General features: G+C 37.1%; 4 protein-coding genes across 5 annotated transcripts; 1 reads left to right on the forward strand and 3 right to left on the reverse strand.

Moving 5' to 3' along the window:
* Window positions 1–3: 3 nt before the first annotated feature.
* On the reverse strand, window positions 4–2,509 carry LOC110630033 (formimidoyltransferase-cyclodeaminase). Its single transcript, XM_021777334.2, has 4 exons — window positions 2,491–2,509; window positions 2,069–2,157; window positions 958–1,366; window positions 4–852 (listed from the first exon to the last, which is right to left on the reverse strand). Exons 2-4 carry the CDS (start codon window positions 2,090–2,092, stop codon window positions 335–337), a joined length of 951 nt encoding a protein of 316 aa, XP_021633026.1. The 5' UTR covers window positions 2,093–2,157; window positions 2,491–2,509; the 3' UTR covers window positions 4–334.
* A 6,047-nt stretch (window positions 2,510–8,556) lies between these two features.
* On the reverse strand, window positions 8,557–12,009 carry LOC110630034 (formimidoyltransferase-cyclodeaminase). 2 transcript variants are annotated; one of them, XM_021777335.2, is made up of 3 exons: window positions 11,908–12,009; window positions 10,104–10,512; window positions 8,557–9,180 (listed from the first exon to the last, which is right to left on the reverse strand). In XM_021777335.2, exons 2-3 carry the CDS (start codon window positions 10,492–10,494, stop codon window positions 8,672–8,674), a joined length of 900 nt encoding a protein of 299 aa, XP_021633027.1. In that variant the 5' UTR covers window positions 10,495–10,512; window positions 11,908–12,009; the 3' UTR covers window positions 8,557–8,671. The 2 variants fall into 2 exon arrangements, with proteins under 2 accessions (XP_021633027.1, XP_021633028.1); XM_021777336.2 differs by having other exon boundaries at window positions 10,104–10,504; window positions 11,378–11,994.
* A 535-nt stretch (window positions 12,010–12,544) lies between these two features.
* LOC110629341 (GRIP and coiled-coil domain-containing protein 2) lies at window positions 12,545–15,210 on the forward strand. Its single transcript, XM_021776256.2, has 2 exons — window positions 12,545–12,971; window positions 13,513–15,210. The coding sequence occupies exons 1-2, from the start codon at window positions 12,777–12,779 to the stop codon at window positions 15,088–15,090; spliced, it is 1,773 nt and encodes a 590-aa protein (XP_021631948.1). The 5' UTR covers window positions 12,545–12,776; the 3' UTR covers window positions 15,091–15,210.
* A 349-nt stretch (window positions 15,211–15,559) lies between these two features.
* On the reverse strand, window positions 15,560–17,804 carry LOC110629342. Its single transcript, XM_021776257.2, has 4 exons — window positions 17,529–17,804; window positions 16,885–16,955; window positions 16,483–16,569; window positions 15,560–15,833 (listed from the first exon to the last, which is right to left on the reverse strand). The coding sequence occupies exons 1-4, from the start codon at window positions 17,647–17,649 to the stop codon at window positions 15,810–15,812; spliced, it is 303 nt and encodes a 100-aa protein (XP_021631949.1). The 5' UTR covers window positions 17,650–17,804; the 3' UTR covers window positions 15,560–15,809.
* Window positions 17,805–19,005: the final 1,201 nt, after the last annotated feature.

The raw sequence follows: 19,005 nt of genomic DNA on the forward strand, positions 1-19,005 counted from the left end.
TCCAATCCTATTCCTTTACTTTGTTTATTATGTCTAATTTATGCATGAAGATCTGAGGTCTCTCTTTGTTTGTATGTCATATATTGTACATGTAAGCCAGGGCTTTCAAGAAAGCTTGGAAGTAGCTAATCTGATTCCATGTTAGTGACCCACCAATATCAATGTTGCTCGTAGGTGCATGTCTCATCATGGAAATCAACAACTGGGAGAAAAACATTATTCCTGATTTTTCTTTCAATCATCCAAAGCTTGAAGTTCTTGCATCTTAATCAGGCAATGTCAGCTAGAACTTGACGATCTAAAGATACAGATAAATGTTCAAACAAATCCTTGATCAATCTCTGTTAGCAGAGGTTAGATTCATGTACTTTTCAATAATCATTTCGGGTGAAAAGTCAGTGAAGTATCCCTTTTCTACATCCAATCCTTCTTCAGCTGCTAGCATCTCAACCCTGGACTGGACCCTGTCTGCTCCAATCTGATTGGGCTCTAACAGCATGCAAGCTATCTCAGTGGAATCCTCCCCATGAACTAGGCCCAGTGTTTGCACTGTTGGCAGCCCACCGCCACGAGCGCTCACCATCTTTGCAATCCGTCGAGTAGCAGAGACATCTGTTGACAGGATAGGCACATTGTACAATCCTACCCAGGGTCGTGCTCCAATCATTGAGATGCCTCTGGCACGAGACACATGCTGCGGGCCTTCATTGGGCTTTTCAGGGAGAATTTCAGGCATGTTCCATCCTGCCCATTGGTACCCCATGGAATTGGGTCTGTAGTAACCCAGCTCACGCCTGATGGTGTCCAGGGCCTTTCCTGTTGGGTGTGCTGCAGCATAAAGAAATACTGGAACTGCAAATACGATTCATCAAGAAACGAAATTTAACACACTATTTTGTTCGCTTCAAAAATGATTTGAATAAGAGTATAGGAAGTATTGAATTGTTAAAGCTTAACCTTGAAATCTGCTGCCAATATCAGCTGCCACAGCTTTAGCGAGCCAAGCTGCTTCGTCCAGGGAAGCTCGAGCTAAAGGATGGAAAACAATGTCATCCACAACACCAAGCCGAGGGTGTGCCCCACTGTGGGACTCAAGGTTTATGGCTCCATAAGCTGCCTCAGCCATGGCCAGCACAGTTTGCTGCAATGGGCTGTAAATGGCGTTTCCTGTGGTATCAAGAACAACATATGACACAAGAGTGTACCTTATCCTGTTATAAGCTCTGTCCTCAAATTTGTTCACTACCACAGTTTCTGGGTCGAGCCTCGCAGCTCTTTCAATCGAGTCAAGCGCTGCGTGATTACGTGATTCTGATATGAAGAGCTTGCAACATAGCAGCATGGACTGATTTGCAGTTTTCTTGTTCTATTGTGATCCAAGAATGTGACAAAGAAAAAGGGGGGGAAAAATTAGCTATTTGGCATTTATTTTAGTTTGGATTTTCTTAAAATATGGCCTAATGATGAGGGCAGCTGGACCCACTAACATTTTCGTGGACCAACCAATTTATATGCTGAAATTTTCTTATCCTTCCATTCGATCATGGTTCTTCCAAAACAAGATCAACGGACACGTAAGTGGAAGATACATTATGATCTAAGGTTTTTTTGGTTGCTTATAAAGGCGATAGCTTCAACTACTTCCCAATTAACAGCTCACAAAAAAAAAACTTAAATTGTTTGATTGATCACTCGCACAAGAAAACAAAGACAAGGCACCTCGGGGACAAGAAATGGAGAAAAATGTAAAAATTTATTCCAATTTGATATAATATGAAAAAAAAAAACCCTCAAATGAGTTGATTGCACAGGAGCTTTCTACCAAGAGAGTAGAGGGTGTTCATAAAAGAAAACCTACAATGACACGAAGATTTTCCTTTTTAAGACCAAAGTTTTGAGCCAATTCTCCAGTTTTGAAGTGGGTATTAATGAAAATTAATGAACATTATGTACAAGCAAATGATAAGGACCCCAACTTGGACTAAAATCGAAAGAGAACAGCAAAAGCACAGGGCAAAGAACAAGAACTAAAAATAGTTTGCTGTTGCAGAGTTGGTATGGTGGTTACCTTGCAACTGGAGTTAAAATCCATAGCTTCTTCTCTGGTCTGGTTTGCCTTCAGTTTGAGTCTTCATGGAGGAGCTGCTTACAGAGTACCTATAAATATAAGAGCATAAGTGCAAGCCATTAATGTATTAATATCTAAACACAAGCTCGTGGGGTCAGCAATGGACAGCTCCCATTAAATCCAGTGTCCCCACTTGTGGACCCTGAAAATCCACAGATTTAGATAAGGAGAGGCTTATTTGTCCGAAGCACCATTCACATGGTATCGTAATGACTCCATATTTTATTGAAGACAAGCAAATTCAAGCTAAGCAAGCTTTCCGTTTCATAATAAACAAAACAATGCTAGCAGGATCTGATTACGTCTCTTCTTATTGAAGAAAAGTTCCCCAAAGCAGAGTTAACTAAAACAGCAAGGATCACCTTTCCTTTTGCCTGTTCTTTTATCAATATGTTTCTTCCAACGTGCAAAAATGGGAAACTAAAGCCATAGGATCAGTTTATATTTGGTTGGAAAGTTCACGTGCTTGGCTTGAGTAGGCGTACACGTGAATCTTTAACATGAGGTTGAGATTTCATCTGAGTTTCTAGATAATTAAAGATATGATTTTTAAATCCAACCCAACCCTTGATTTAAATGCTTGTTTTTATTTTCTTTTTTATGCACATACACATATAATATATGGCTTTGAAACAATTATTTGTGGCCCCTTTAATTAACTCTCTACTCGTCTTCAACCAACAATCGACATATTAGCACATATACTATGAATTTGCTGAGTCAACACTGATGCTGACATGAAGCAGACTTGCAGAGAATGATTGGCTGAAAAATATATGAAATCACTATAAGCTGAACCTTATCTTCTTACAACTTTACTATTAGTTCTTTTAAGAATCCACCTCCACATCTAACAGAACAAGCTGGAATTGAACTGAACATGTCATGTAGTCTAGGCATGAAGACTATTCTTTTAAGTTTTAACAGACGAAAGAGGCAGGTTCTGTACCTTGGTCTCCATTTCTGATGATTGCAGGCTCTAAATTATATCTCATGCTCTCTCTCAATCGTTGCCTACCAAATATGCAAACTTAAGGTTCTTAGACCCAGGGATTTCCTTGTAGTTAAGGTCAGAGAGCAATTTTCCATTTTCTAATTATAGCTGAAGCCAAAAGTGGCAGGGACAAGGAGCATTCAGGTTCCTTAGTACCATCCTCATCTCTTTTCTGATCTGCTAAAAAAAAAAGACTACTGCTTTAGCAATTTTTTCTTAGAAGTGGATCGGCCACTAGATGCTACTTGCTTGAGCAGAAATACTATTCCTTGCATTTTCTGATTGGCTTTGCTTTTAACTCTCGCCAAATTGCTTCTTTTTAAAACTAATCTTCAGCTTAAGGCCGTCTGATTTTGTAACAGCTTAGGATTAAAATAATAGAGAAATGATATGTGACAAATTGATCATGAACCTAAGCATTGATAAAGAATTCAAATATGAGTTTCAGATGGCCCCTCAATCATAACATGTAGTTTTGTTTGATTAGACAGCAGGCGAAGGCACCAAAAGCATCTGGAAGAACTCTTACTTTTGATGGAAAAATACTTTGACGTGTTGTATATCATATCATGAAAAGTACATGTGCAGTATATATAGGGTACCTATTTATAAAATGTTTAGAGCCGAGAATCTACAAATCAAGAATACACTAGAACCTTCTTCAATACACTAGAATTTTATTAATACTACATACTAACATCCCCTTATGTTGGATAGGAGGCAAAGCAACTAAATGCAACTTGAAAACAAAAATTTGGTGTTGTGGAGTGATCAACTGCTTAGTGAAGATATTGCAAGCTGAGAAGTGAATCACACGTGAATAGGAGCAATAAAACCCTTTTGGAGTTGTTCCCTAACCAAGTGACAATCAATGTCAAGACGTTTGGTTCTCTCATGAAAAACAAAATTGTTAATTATATGAATAGCTGTTTTGTTATTACACTGCAAAAAATCAGAAAATTGCACATTAACTCGCAAGTCTTTTAATACATATGAAATCCATAAAAGCTCACACACAATAGCTCCCATGCTTCTATATTCAGTTTCGGCAAAAGATTTAGAGACTGTTTTCTATTTCTTGATCTTTTAATAAAACACAAAATTCAGTAACAGATTACTTAGAAAAGGATCAAGTGGTACAATTTGCATCACAATAAGCTGAAAGATTAGACAAGTTGGATGTGTTAGAAAAATCCACTAGCTGGATATGTCTTAAGATATCGTAAGACATGGCAAGCGATATCCCAATGGGCTTTCTAGGACTAGACAAAATTCAGTAACAGATAATGGACCGCAAAGCTAATGTTAGGCTTAATAATGTTAATATATAGCAATCTGCCAACTAGCTACCTATATTTATCAGATTCAAGAAGTAAATCACCAATAGAAGGATCAAGATTCAAACCTTTGGGTAAAGGAGTAGAGGCATTTTTAGCATATAACGTACTAGTATCACCTAAAATATCAAAGATAAATTTCCTCTGACTGATAAGGGTACCAAAAGCAGATCTGGCGATTTCTAAACCAAGAAAATATTACAATGTCTAAGATCTTTAATAGTAAATTTACAATGTAAACCACATTTGGTCTGATCAATGACAGAAATAGAATTATCAGTTATGATCACATCATCTACATAGATAAGTATAACAGTAAATGTACTATGGGCATCCCTTGGGAAAAGACAATTATCATGTACTGATTGAACAAAGTCCAAGGACTGCAGGAAGGATGTGAATTCTAAGTTCCATTGTCGAGAAATCTGCCTTAAACCATAAAGTAACATTTTCAATAAATAAACTTGCCCTTAACTAGCTTTAGAATAACCTGCAGGGGGCTGCATGCACATTTCTTCTTTTAAGAAATCATGTAAAAAGGCATTGTTAATGTCAAACTAAAAGATAGGTCAGTATTTAGAAGTAGCTAAGGAAATAAAAATTCAAATGGTAACAATTTTGGCTACAGGAGAAAAATGATCTTTAAAATATAATCCCTCCACTTGATTATACCCCTTAGCCACTACACTAGCTTTATATCTATCAAATTCTCCATTGAGTTTGGTCTTAACCTTGTGCACCCATTTAAAACAAATGGCCTTTTTACCTTTTGGAAGATCAGTAAGTATCCATGTTCTATTATTTTCAAGAGCTAAAAGCTCATGATGCATGACATCAACCCAATTAGAGTCATTTAAAGCTTGTGTAAGTGCAAGGTTCATGAATGTGAGAAATTGTGTTAAGGTAAGTGTGATGTGAATGTGTAAAGTGAATAAACAAATCAAAATTAGAAATAGTGGATAAATGATTCACAGTAAAATCTTGCATCCAAGATGGTTTATTATGAATTCTAGTGCTCTTTCTTAAAGGTAGGGGAACACAAATAACCTATTCTTGGGAAACACAATCAAACTGTGTGGGAACCTGATGAAAATTAGAAGAACTTGATGCATCATCAGGCAAACTCACAGAGAGATTGGGATCTAAAACAGAAGACTCCTGAGAAGGATGATGTTGGAAAGGGAAAATAGATTCATGAAAAAAAAAACATCTCTATTGACAAAGATTTGTTTTGTGTCTAAGTTTTGTAATTTATATCCCTTTTGAGTATTGGAGTATCTAAGGAGAATGCATTTGGTAGATCTAAGATTAAATTTATCTTTTTGAGAACTGTGGTTGATGGTAAAGCACAGACAACCAATAGTTATTAGGTGATCATAATTAGGTGGTTCATGAAACAAAGCTTCAAAGGGAGTTAACCGACCTAAGGTTTTAACTAGTATTCTGTTAATGATGTAGGTAGCAGCCAATATACATCCAGACCAATAAGTTTTTTAAAATTGAGTTTGGAATTGGATGGCCCTAGCTATGTTGAAAATATGCTTATGTTGAATTTCTATTGTACCATTTTATTGAGGTATATAAGGGCAAGTAGTTTGATGGACAAGTGAGAGGAAAACAAAGAAGTGCACCTTTTATTACTCCACCATTGTTAGATGTTATATTTTTAACTTTTGTTCCAAATTGTATAAGATGTCAAAACAGAATATGTTTAATCTTTAAATCTAAGCATATAGGTTCAGGTTGCTCTAATTTTTATCATCAGCAATGGTTAAAAAAAAAAATTTGGCCTGAGTGATAAAATGCATAGAAAAAGGTCCCCATAAATCCATATGCACAAGGTCAAAAGGGTTGACAGTAATAATATTACTGTTACGAAAGGGTAACCTAAACATTTTAGTTAGAGGACATAAGGCACATGTGTCATTAGTATCAACAATTTGCTTAAAAATATGTATATGAGACATTTTATAACAAGAAGAATGTCCTAATCTAGCATGAAGAACAGAAAAAAGGAACTTTTATTATGGAATTTGCAAAAGATGCAGTTTCTTTATTGCAATTATGAAACTCAGCAGCATTTACAGTGAGATTTGAAGCAACTTTATTATAAACAGAGTTAATACGGAATTGAATATTGGAAGTAAAAAAAACTATTATTGTCTAAAATGTATAAGCCACTGATTATTCATCCAACAATTATAATAGACCTAGTCTTTTTGTCTTGAAAGAAGCAACATGATGAATAAAATTGCACTGTCAAGTTGGTAAGTTTAAGCTATTTGGACACAGACAAAAGATTCATATTAAAATCAGGAATAAGAAGAACATCAATTAATTTCATGTGTGTGTGTCATGAAACATTTTCAGTGTGTGAGACTTGAGTGGAAGAGCCATTCGGCAAATGCATATATAGTTATTGGTGCAGAAGCATAACATATAGATATCATATGATACTTATACGATGTGACATGATCTGATGCACCGGTGTCAATAATCCATACCTCTGTTTCAATTATCATAGCACAACAAGCAAAAACTGAAGAAACTTTATGATTGAAATGGCAAGGGCTGAGGTTTTTACCAGAATAATCGGTTGGACAGTAAGAGTAGGCTGAATGCGAATTAACTGTATTTATCGTAGCAACCGCTTTACCTTTGATCAACCTGCTCATCTCTTACTCAGTAGTTCGAGCTTTGCATTTACTTCTTCCATTTTGTTTAACTAAGTGGTGGCGATCGATTCAACACCTGCCAATGGTGTTTCTAGGATTGATTCTATATTGTGACCTTCAGTATGTGACATGTGAGCTGTGTATCTTGGTTTGAGCGCCCCTGGATTGGTGAAGTGCTTGTTTTTATTCTTGAACCATTCTGGATAATCGATAAGCTTGAAGCATCCCGCTCATGTATATCCATCCAAATTATAGTATCATAGTGGCCCTTCCTCGCATCATACTTCCTATAATCTCACCTATTAACTTGAGATCGGACAGCTAAAGCAGTAACCTTAGTATGTTTTGTGAGGTTGGTTTAGACTTCCTTTTGAGATTCTACCCACAGAACTATCAAGAAGGCTTTGTTCACTGTCGGTAATGGATCCAGAAGCAATACTTGACTGCGAACTTGATCAAAGGTGTCGTTGAGCCCATCAGAAATTGCATTAGGTGATCGACGTTGTGAATTTCTGTTGCGAGCTTCTCTGATCCACCACTGCATGGGGGTATCGTCATAATGTTGGCCAATTCGTCTCACAGTTGCTTCAATTTGCTATAGTACGTTGTCATCGAGGGATTCTCTTGGGAGATCAACGCTATTCTTCGCTTGATTTGATAAATTATAGATCCGTTGCTCTCACCATATCTTTCTCCTAATTCAAGCCAAAGTTCTCGAGCGGTGGTGGCATAAAGGAAACTTCCAACCAGATCGCTTGGAATAGAGTTGAGGATCCACGACGTTACCATGTAAACATTACCATGTAATCACATTGTCTCTACTTCTTATAATCTTCAGATCCATCCTCAGGCACAATGAGTTTCCCTTCCACGAATGCAAGCTTGTTATTGGCATTGAGAGCGATTTTCATAGCTCAATTTCAGCCTCTGTAATTGATGTCATTTAATTGAACGGAGACGAAAACTATCGCCGAATTATCTGAATTTTGCAGCGTCAAAGTGTCATCGGTAATTGTTTTGGAGACGTCTCTCGTCGAAGCCGATTGACTCTGCTAGATCGCCGATTGACTCTGTAATCTAGCAGAGCTGCTCTCTGCCATTTCTTAACTTAGAGAGATTTTTCGAGACAAGAGAAAAAAAAATTAGAGACTAAAGACAGATAACTTGCTTTGATACCATTTTATTTTTAATGAAAAAATACTTGACTTATATTATATACCGTATCATGAAGAAATACATATACAGTATATACAGGACACCGGACACCTATTTATAGAATGCCTAGAGCCTAAAATCTACTGATCATCAATCCACGAAAACCTTCTTCAATACACTATAATCTTATTAATACTACGTACTAACAAGACCCTCATTTATCTGCTCAAAGACCCTCAAGTAACGATGTAAACAACAGCCAAATGTGTGGACAATCACTCGAATTGCATTCATTGGAACAATAACTTCTATTATAACATTCTTGAATTAATTTTCCTTGAAAGAACAGTATCTTCACTCGCACAATATTTTAATCTTGTGGTTACAATTGGGAACTCAACTTCAAGTAACTTTCAATTATTTTTTCCTGCGAGAAATCAGTGAAATATCCCTTCCCCACAGCTATTCCCTCTTCCTCTGCAAGCCTCTCAACTTCTTGCTGAACTCTCTCTCCTCCCACTTTACTTGGTTCCAACAAGTTGCAAGCAACCTCAATTACATCATCACCATGTGCAAGAGCCATGGTTTGTACTGAACTAAGACCACCTCCCCTCCCACTGACTTTTTTTGCAATTTTACGAACAGCGGCAATATCAGTAGATAAGACTGGGACATTGTAGTTGTCAACCCATTGGGTTGCTCCAATTACAACTACACCTTTTGCTCGAGTGACTTGCGCTGGACCTTCATCTGGCTTCATAGGCAACAACTCTGATTTTGGTCCCCCTGTCCATTGGTGTCCATAATTCGGCTTGAAATAACCCAGTTCTCTTCTGATTGAATCCAGTGTCCTTCCTTGTTCATTGGCAGCTCCATATAGGAAGGTAGGGACTGCAAGCTATACTTGACATCATTAACAATGGAGAAGTAAAACACATTCTCATACAATCCAATAGAAATAGGAACTCATGAAATAGAACCCTAATCACACAAAAATGGTAGTATAAAAAATGAGTATTATCTTAATCACCTGGTCAAATAAAAATTCAGTCTATTGATATAACCTCCACTTTGGACCAAAGAAACAAGGCTGCAATCCAAACCATACCACTGACCCACTTAAAATCTAATGCAAAATCAATCTATTTTCTATGTCTAATAGAAAAGGTTTTGCATTCAAGGTATGAACACAGGACAAAAATAATAACAATAATAATAAAACAAGCTAAGCCAAATGAAGGAAATTCTCGACTACGTTTGGTCTTCATAAACCCAAAGACACATCAAGAGATATATACACACAACACCTATCAATTTTGTACGCAAAATTCACTGGTATGAGTATTAAGCTATTAATCCACATGAACCAGTTCTAGAATGACTAGACAAATGAACCAAGAATATAACTCTAGTTGAAAGGATTCTATGCCAAGTTAAAAGACTATAGTATGAAATAAGCAGTTCAAATACATTAACTATGCATTTCAGTTTCTACTTTCAGCTAATGATATCTGAATGATAGTGCTTGATGTTATAGCAGACCCAATAAATAGATTCAATGCACTTTTGGCTGAAACAGCCATCACTTTCACTAGTATCCAAAATCCAAGAGAAGCCAAATAAGAAAAACCAAAAGACAAAGAGATGTGTAATCAACTGCTACTTTTACATCTGATAGTTATAATCACAGAAGATTAGAGGAATCAGCCTCTTGGATGACCAGAATCTAGACTTGCCATAATGTTATCTAGCTTGTGATCAGACCGATCAATTTACTAAGACTGGTAACTAAAATCATTTCAAAGAGATCAAACCTTGAAGACTAGAGCCAACATCTGCTGCCAAGGACTTTGCAATCCCTGCCGCTTGGTTTAAAGATGCATGTTCTAAAGGATGAAAACAAATATGGTCAACAACACCAAGCCGAGGGTGACTTCCACAATGTGCCTCAAGGTCAATAGCTTCAAAAGCAGATTTAACCATGGCAAGCACAGCACTCTTCAATGGACATGAATCTAAAGACGGCTTTGGAGTCAAACTTGAGACAAGAGTATATCCAACCCTATTATAGGTTGCATCCTCAAACTTGTTAACGATGGGTGCTTGAGGGAATAGCTTTGCAGCATGTTCAATTGACTCCAATGCAGCCTTATTTCGGCTTTCAGATATGTAAACCTTGCAGCAAGCAAGCGTCCACTTCAACATGTCTTCCCTCCTTCACCCCTTTTACAAGTTGCAAGTAGATAACTAAGATAAAAATGATAATGATTCCAGGGGAGACAGTTAATCAAATTGCAAAAGTGAAATCTTCAAGCAGCCTTTAGTAGAAATGATCATATGTGACTACAAATACAGCGACAGACCTAAAAACTTTAATCATAGGAGAAATGGAAATAAAGAACATAACAATTGGAAACTTGACAATAAAATTACGTCTGGAAACTTTGCAATGTAAAGATATATGTTACATTGTTTCAAAACCTATAGATAAACTTTTCCTACAAATGAACTGTAATCATCATAACTCTCCACATCAATTTTCAACCAGCCAATAGTTGCGATCAGCTTGTGACCATTTGACATCCTAGGTCCAGAATAATGAAAGATCCAACAGCAAGATGTCTTTCTATGTCACAAACATTATCGCAACCAGGTGTATACGTGAATTTCATAGTCCTTAACAAATTATGTTACACGATATTCAGTACATTTGCCATCCCCAAAACCAACTCAAGTTTACACAGTCATTAGCTACCATGCAGAAGAATATCTTTCCATCACCAAATATTCCACAAGTAAACCAAACTTAACCGAAACACTTCTAAAATTGAACATAAAATTACCATAATTTCTTGCATATACTTAACCCGTTGTTGAACTCAAGATAATTTAGCATGTAGGTGCTAAATTAAACTGTTATCAAATAAGACCTAAAAATAACAGAGATTTCATAGTTCAATCGCTTCAGCTAACTAAAACAGGAAGAGGAGGACAAGTTAGCGTGAAATGCAAATTCCACAATACCCAAATTCCTAAACACTATGGTTACAGGAAAACTCAAAACTCAACCGCTTTGGGTTTGGGGTACCCATCGTATTCCAATTTCACACCCAGACCAGCTCTTATAACCCGAAATTTCAACCTCAAACTATCCATAATCTCCTCCACACTCTCATCCTCCGGATCCAACCGCGGGTATTTCTCAATCAACTCTTCCATTTGCTTGATGGATTTCTGAACCCGGGTCGAGAATGCAGTCGGGTCAATCCGAATCGCAGAGTTCCAAACATCGACACAGCCCCGATAGAAGCCGAGTTCCTCGCCGACCTCGAAACCAGTCTTGAGGCCCACTTGTCGAGCTTCCTCTTTTCCTGCAAGTAGACCATGACTATAGCCTTCATCGTAGCCTTCTTTGTAATGGGTATCCTCAAGATTTAGCGAGGATTCGAATATATCTTGGATGGAGTTAGACTGGGACTGAGAATGAGACTCCATGGAAAAATTTTGCCTCTTTCGTGGAGCGAAGGAAAGATTATAAAACAAAAATTGAAATAGTTTGATGACTTGAAAAGTACAATTGATATGACGAATTTATTATAGAGATTGATGGGCGGGTACCTGCTTGAACTTGGAAGGGGCGCAGAAATCGCAGCAGAGACAGTACCAATGGCGGTAGTTGATTCATAGGTGATAATGGCTTTCGTTTCAATGGATTTAGCCCAGAACAGAGTCTTCTTCAGTGGGCTTATAGCTTCAAGCCCAAAATTACTTTTATTTATTATATGAAATCAAATGTTTAAAAAAAAATTAAAGAAATATTTTTATTATAAAATATTGATGAAAAAAACATGTGTCTGTGTGAAGTAATGGCATTGACTAACAGATGCCTTGTAGCCTAGATAATGGAATGGAATTCTAAAGTCAACTTCAATCAAATTGTAATTTGCAAGCAAATTTCATTTCTTGCATCCCTAACGTGCACAGTTGTAATGTCAGATTTTTTTTAATTTTTTAATTTATATGCTTATTAAGAATTTTAAAAAATACTTTCCTTTAGTATATAATGTAGAGCAAAAAATTAAGAGTTTTTTTTTTTTTTGAATGGAATGGAATTTTGAATGAGAAGTCAACTAGAATTAATTAGTTGGGTAATAAATGGAGATCTATTAAGTGAGAACAAGGCTTAAAGAAAGAAAGGGGTAGTATAGGTAAAGCAGCGTAAAGAGCATGGGAACTCGAAAACAATGACAAGAGGTCCCCTGAATCAGCGCCAGGAAACAGCTCGCATGCTTCTTCACCATACTTAACTCCGCTCTGGAAAGAAGTAGATGCGTGGTTCTTTTTACATGACAAGCAACCACAATTCAAGTTTCTTCATGAGATATAAATCTCTCAGATCAGGACAAGCAACCCCATTTTCTTTTTTCCTCTCCTCTTTTCAACTTAGCCTCAGAGAGTGAGAGTGAGAGTGCTGAGAGAGAGAGAAGATGGCTATGGGAGGATCCCACAAGGGAAACACCGGTGGTAACAGAGGGAAGCCTTACGGGTTGATGTTGCTTTTGGCATTTGGAGCTGCTCTGCTTGGAGTCATGGTTATCCACAAGCTTAGAGAGAGACGTATCTTCAATCTCCTTGTCAAAGAGAAGGACCGTGAGCTCCTTTCTCTTCAGCTTCTCCTACAGGTCTCTCTCTCTCTCTCTCTCTCCTGCATGTGTGCTGCTTTCTACGTGTCTTTATCTTTGCTTGACGACTATGAATCTTGCATGCATCGTCTTTATGCTTAATTTCGGTATGCCAGAAAAGAAGGAAGTTTCTTTCATCATTTTCAATTCTGATGTAGGCTTTTATCTTCTCATCACATAAAACTAACAATTCTTCAATTTTACCACCAGCCCAAAAGTGATCTTCTTTTCAATGTCCTATTTTTCTAGAATCTTTAAATTTTGATGGTACATAGCCTCATTTTCGGGGCAGTGCCCTTCATTCAAAGACAACAAAGACAAAGTTAACTGCATCTATTTGGAACATGTCACATGGAGAATCACTTGGCTTTTCCTATGGTATTAGCTCACTATCAATCTCTTGCTCCCCATCTTAAGCTGATCAACCAGCTAGTGTAATAGGGATCGAGTGATGCATGTTGCCAGTGTTTAATCTAAAATAGTATGTATGCTTAATTAGATTTCTAAATACTGACACTGTGAATCATTTTCACTTGCACAGAAGGAACGCGAGTACAACAAAGAAATGAAAAGGAAGACTGAAGAGATGAAAGCGAAGATGTACTCTCTCTCAGCCCAAGCAATGGAGAGTAACAGAAGAATTGTGGAGATGCAGTCCACAATTGATTCTCTAAAAGACGAACAGAAAATCATGGAGTCTGCACTTGAAGAGAAGCAGAAGGAGATCAAACTGCAGAGAGAGACAAACATAGATCCAGAAAAAGAGAATCAACAAATGATAGCTCTGATGGAAAGTCTGAAGCAAAAGGAAACTGAGATTGAGGATTTGAAGCGCCGTTATGAAAATCCAACTAAGATATTGTCAGTAAGTACAGATGACCCATCAAACCCACAGACAAATTTAAATGTGACCCCAAATTATAGCAATGGTGAGAATTCATTAACAGGCAATAGAAGTGATGACACATCCACCACTCTAGTAAACAGTGAGAATACTGCCAGGCTTGAAAATAGAATTGAAAGCAAGGCCGTCATTGTTGATAGGAGGGAAGAGTCCATAGAACAGCTGACGACGGTGGAAAATTCAGCTGAAGGTCTCAGAAATGAAGGTGCAGTTGATGTTAGTCATGGAAACAGCAAGGGAAATTCTCAAGATAACGGTGTTTCTGTTGCGGGACAGGAAAATAATATTGCAAATGCAACTGAAGGAATTGCCAGCTTAGTTGGGAAAGTTTCACAAGTTGAAAACACTGATAATGACATGAAATTGGCAGATGAGGAAAAGCATAAAGTTGCCAGAGATGAGCAGCTCGGACTCAAGAGTTCTCAACAAGAAGAGGACCGGGATCAAGGGACCTTTAAGGGTGGAGTGAAGTTGGAATTGACAGATAACACCAGAAGTTCCAGCTCTAGGGCGAAGGGCAAACATGCAAAGGGAAAGCGATGGAGAATGCTTGCTAGGAACAGGAAGTTGGAGAACAACAGAAATTATGAAAGAAATGAAGATCAGAGCCAGACAACAAGACGATTTTCTCATCATGATCAGGGAGGACAGCTAGACACACAGGCAACAGCTTCAAATGAGGGAAGAACAGACAGCGAGAGAGTAATGAGCAGAAATAACCTATTGGAAGTGATAAAAGCAGACGATCTTTCTAATGCCAAATTGCTGGAGCCTCGCAAGTTTGAAGAGTCTGAGAACCTGAATGTCAAACCTGTTATAGATGATCCAAATGACCAGCTAGAGAAAGTGCATGGGATGTGGAAAAGGCCCCATGTAACTCAGGGTGGGCAATTGTTGACAAATGAAAGCTTTCACAAGAATGCCCGTGACATCAGAAGCAAAGACAAGAAAGAGAGATTGGATGAAGTCCAACAATATGAAGGCCAAGAAATTAGTGGCATTGAGGAAAGCAGAAACAACAGGAACATGAGCATGCAAAACGGTGCTGAAACAATTAATGCTGCCCTCAGCCATGAAAGGACAGGAGAGATGGTGACTCCAGAAATCGACCGTCAGCCAGGTGCAGGCACTGGAGATTTTTATAAAGAATCGGACTCAGATTTCGACGAAGATAAAAGAGAGTACAAAGAGGAAACAGATGAATCTGAATTCTAGCCAACTAGAAAAGTTTTATGCTATTTTGCTTGTTGGTAAATACTTGCATGCATATTAGAACAGTGAGCAGATGCACTTGCTTTTATGACTGAAACTGATATGAAACACTATCTATCCCAAGTAGATGAACAATAAACGTCTATGAGACTACTAATCGAAATGGAATCCTTACAGGGAAAAACTAAAAGCTACACATCCATGCAGGCGGTTCTATGTAATTTCCCCTAGCCCATTAAAGGAGAAAGTGAGGCACAAGAACTATCATTAATTGAATAGCAATCACACCCATACTTGGCTTCTAACATACTTTTCAACTAAATTAATTATGCTACTACGGCTTACAGGTCGTGCTGGCCCAATGAATTGGATAGAGAGTTCTACAGCTGCATTGCTCTTTGTTTTCCACAAGGTTTGCTTATATATCGTTGCATTGATAAACATAAATCCCTTTCGTCCTTTAGAATTGATAAACATTCAAAAAAGTCCTTTTATTAGAGTATAAAAGGTAAAGGTCAAAATGAAAAGAACAAACACTCGAAGGACAAGCAGATGAAAAGGGTTTATTCTTCCAAAAAAGCATGTAGTTAACTCCAACTGGGCATCATTCTCCAATAAAATAGATCACAAACTGGTTGGCAGAACAATCTGCGAACAATACAATTAAATTCCAATACACATTACTACCAGGAATGTTGACGGATGACTGAAAGCTCCAAACCTCAGTGTGACGCTTCTAGCAGAGTCTGAAAACAGGCAATGAAATGTCAGAGAAAAGCTACGATGTCACAATGTCAACAACAAGAATCTAAAAACATCAGCCAATTGGATTGGCTGGGCTGCAAGTCACATAATAAGGTTGACAAGAGAGCAATTGCCTTTTATTTCCAATAACATTCCTTCCATAGTCACAATAGTTTCTCCACCCAAGTTATAAACTCCATATAAGAACTCATGTTCAATAAGAGAACTACCCTCATGGTGGTGTTGCTTGATTAATGTGAGGTAACAAGCATTTTTTGAGAAATGAGGTTGCAGAAGAGCTAAAGACAGTAAGTCATATAGAAAAACATTGAAGAAAACCATTGCCCCTTTGTTTGGTGGGCATATGGAAATGCAGTAAAGTTCTATCTATGTTATGCATTGAAATCAAATTTTCCATCACAACAAACTCAATCAATATGCTGGACTAAAACATAGTTACAAGCCTAGACAAAAAGTAAGCTCACAAATCATGAGGTAAAAACAACCAGAACATGAATCTAATGTTTAATAGATGATGAGATAAGGAGCCCAGTCACTCCAATCCATTTCCACCAGCCAAAAGGACAGATACTTAATATCAGATGACAAGGCCCGATTATACAAAACTACAAGATTGTAAAGGAAAAATACCTCTTCCTTCTTGCCTTTGCCTTTTGTAAAGAACTTGTATCCACCAAAGAATAGTAGACCCCAGCCAGATAAAGAGACAATTACAAACTGCAAAAGCAGAAACATCCAGTAAGCTGTCAAGAGAGTTTCCCATGTATCCATGTCTTCTATTACATTTGTTTAAAGACTGATATATGTTGCATTGGTGAGGAAAAAACAAAGACTTGCTAAGAAACTCATAGAAAAGGAAAGGCTTAACACCAGCATATATTATCTATACTGAAAAAAAAACAAAAAGAGAACCAGAATGCCTAACAGGAGAAAATTTCAAATGTCCAATTCAAATTCCATAAAAATTTACAACATAAGCTTTTTGTAACATTAGCACCTTAAAAAGAACAGGAAAAAAAATGAAAGACTCACATGCTCTTCCTTCCACTTAGCTGGGTTCATAGGGTCTTGCCAACAGTTTACTTTTGGAGGGCCATGATGATCTGCGATAACCATCGAACAAATCAAGGATTAAATCGAGGAACAGGAATATGAAACAAGATAGGACACTGTAATTACCGAAGAGTACACCAAAAACCAATTGACAAATAAGTAGTGGCATGAAACTCATACATTAAATTTAACTACGACATTTTTTTTGAATAAAAAAAATGTCCCTTCCGAGAAAAAACATGATTTATGGATCGACACAGAAATTTGAAAAGAGAACAAAAAAAAAAAAGCGTACAAAAAACACTTGAACGGTAAATGAAGATTTCCTTGAGCTTAATTGAAGATGAGTTTTTTTTTATATATATATAAAAAAAAAAACTTTAAATTGCAGAAAGCATGAGGATTTCATCTGAAACTTATCGGTATCCAAATGAGGCGACAAGCATAAATTTTCATCTAAAAAATTTAAGAAAAGGACTTCGATCTCCGATCTACAGCTATAGGAATTGGGATTCGAAGAACCAAAAAAAAAACATTCCTACCCTTTAAATATATATAAATATATACAAACTGCGGAACTTTTAGAAGACATGGTTACATATATGCGAGTGTGTGTAGATTACCAGCAGCGCCGGCTAGGCCACGGCGGTGGATGAGGGAGGCAGCTTGAGCGGATGTTTTGGGAGAGGAAAGACGAGAAAGAGTAGCTGCTTGACGAGCTACAGCCGCCGCTAAAGTGGCCATATCGGAGAGCTTTGACAGAGGCAGATGATGATGATGGCGACGGCGACGGCGATGGCGATGGCAACGGCAATGAGTTAGAGAGAGATCGTATAGCTTTAGCCTTGGTAGCGGTAAATTGAACAATGGACCCAAGCGACGTCGTATGAATTCCTTGTGTCAGACTGGATACCAGAGATTGTTTTTTTAATATAATAATTTCGTAAGATATTAATAAATTTACCGTCTAAATAAAGGCCATACGTATATTTTCACACCACGTTTTATTAAAAAAAAATTTACACCACTTTGAATTTTTAAAACGATTTATAATACATTTAAATTATTTTTTTTGAAATGGAATACATTTAAATTATTTAAAAATCAAAATAAAATAATTTTATAATCCTAATACAACGTAATACAAAGAAATATATATATCAAATTAATTATTAACAATTAATAATTTATTAATATTAAAACGACCTTTTCTCTCTCTGCCCAAAATTCTCTCACTTCTCTCTAAAAACAAATCCCTCTTTCCGGGGACGATCTGGCCTTTTGGCAGTTGACCTCTCCCGGATCTCACCCTTTTAGTTTCAATTTTTTTATTTTTATTTTTCGTTTAGCCATTTTTTATGCTTTAGTCTCTCCTTTGATTGAGGTTTTAGTTTTCAACTTCAATAGTTGTTGGGGAGAGTGCTTGCATGCACAATTTTTCTCTTCGTTGATGGCTCTGGGCATCTGGTTTGCTAGAGCAGGATTTGGGATCTGCTTTCCTGTGTAAGCGCTAGTCTTTGGTTTTGAGATTGGGGGATGTTACAAGCTTCGTTTGTCGTCATTTTCCTCTATTGCAGCTGCTCCTTCCCTCTTAGTGGAAAATGATAGATCTAGGTTTTCTTTTTACCTCGTATGTGTCTTTGTCCGAGTCTTGGAGCGTGGTTCTGAAAAGTGGTCTGATAGTCCTTGGGCGGGCTGAACTTTTTCTTGGCTGAGCTTGTTTGTTTGAACTTCCGTTGTTAGGCCCAGTTCTGTGGTTTCGCCTTAGTTTAGTTTTGCAAATTAATTGTATTTTGGACTTCTATTCTTACATTATTTTCTTATCAAATAAACTCTTTTAAAAAAATAAAATTATAAATATTAATCATATTTAATATATTGATAACATTATATAACTACAAATAGCCAATGCTTCAATCTAATTTGATATTCTCAAAATAGAAAACAGAATTTTACTTATTGACCAGAAAAAATCATATCCCTTCCCTTTGTTATTTTCCTTCTATTCTTCTTTTTATCGTTTCCTTTTATTCTCTAGTGACGTATAACTGTCTCCTTACTATAATATCATTTGTTTCTGCCACTCAAACTATATATACG

This window comes from Manihot esculenta, chromosome 13 (assembly GCF_001659605.2).
Source record: "Manihot esculenta cultivar AM560-2 chromosome 13, M.esculenta_v8, whole genome shotgun sequence".
Taxonomy (NCBI): domain Eukaryota; kingdom Viridiplantae; phylum Streptophyta; class Magnoliopsida; order Malpighiales; family Euphorbiaceae; genus Manihot; species Manihot esculenta.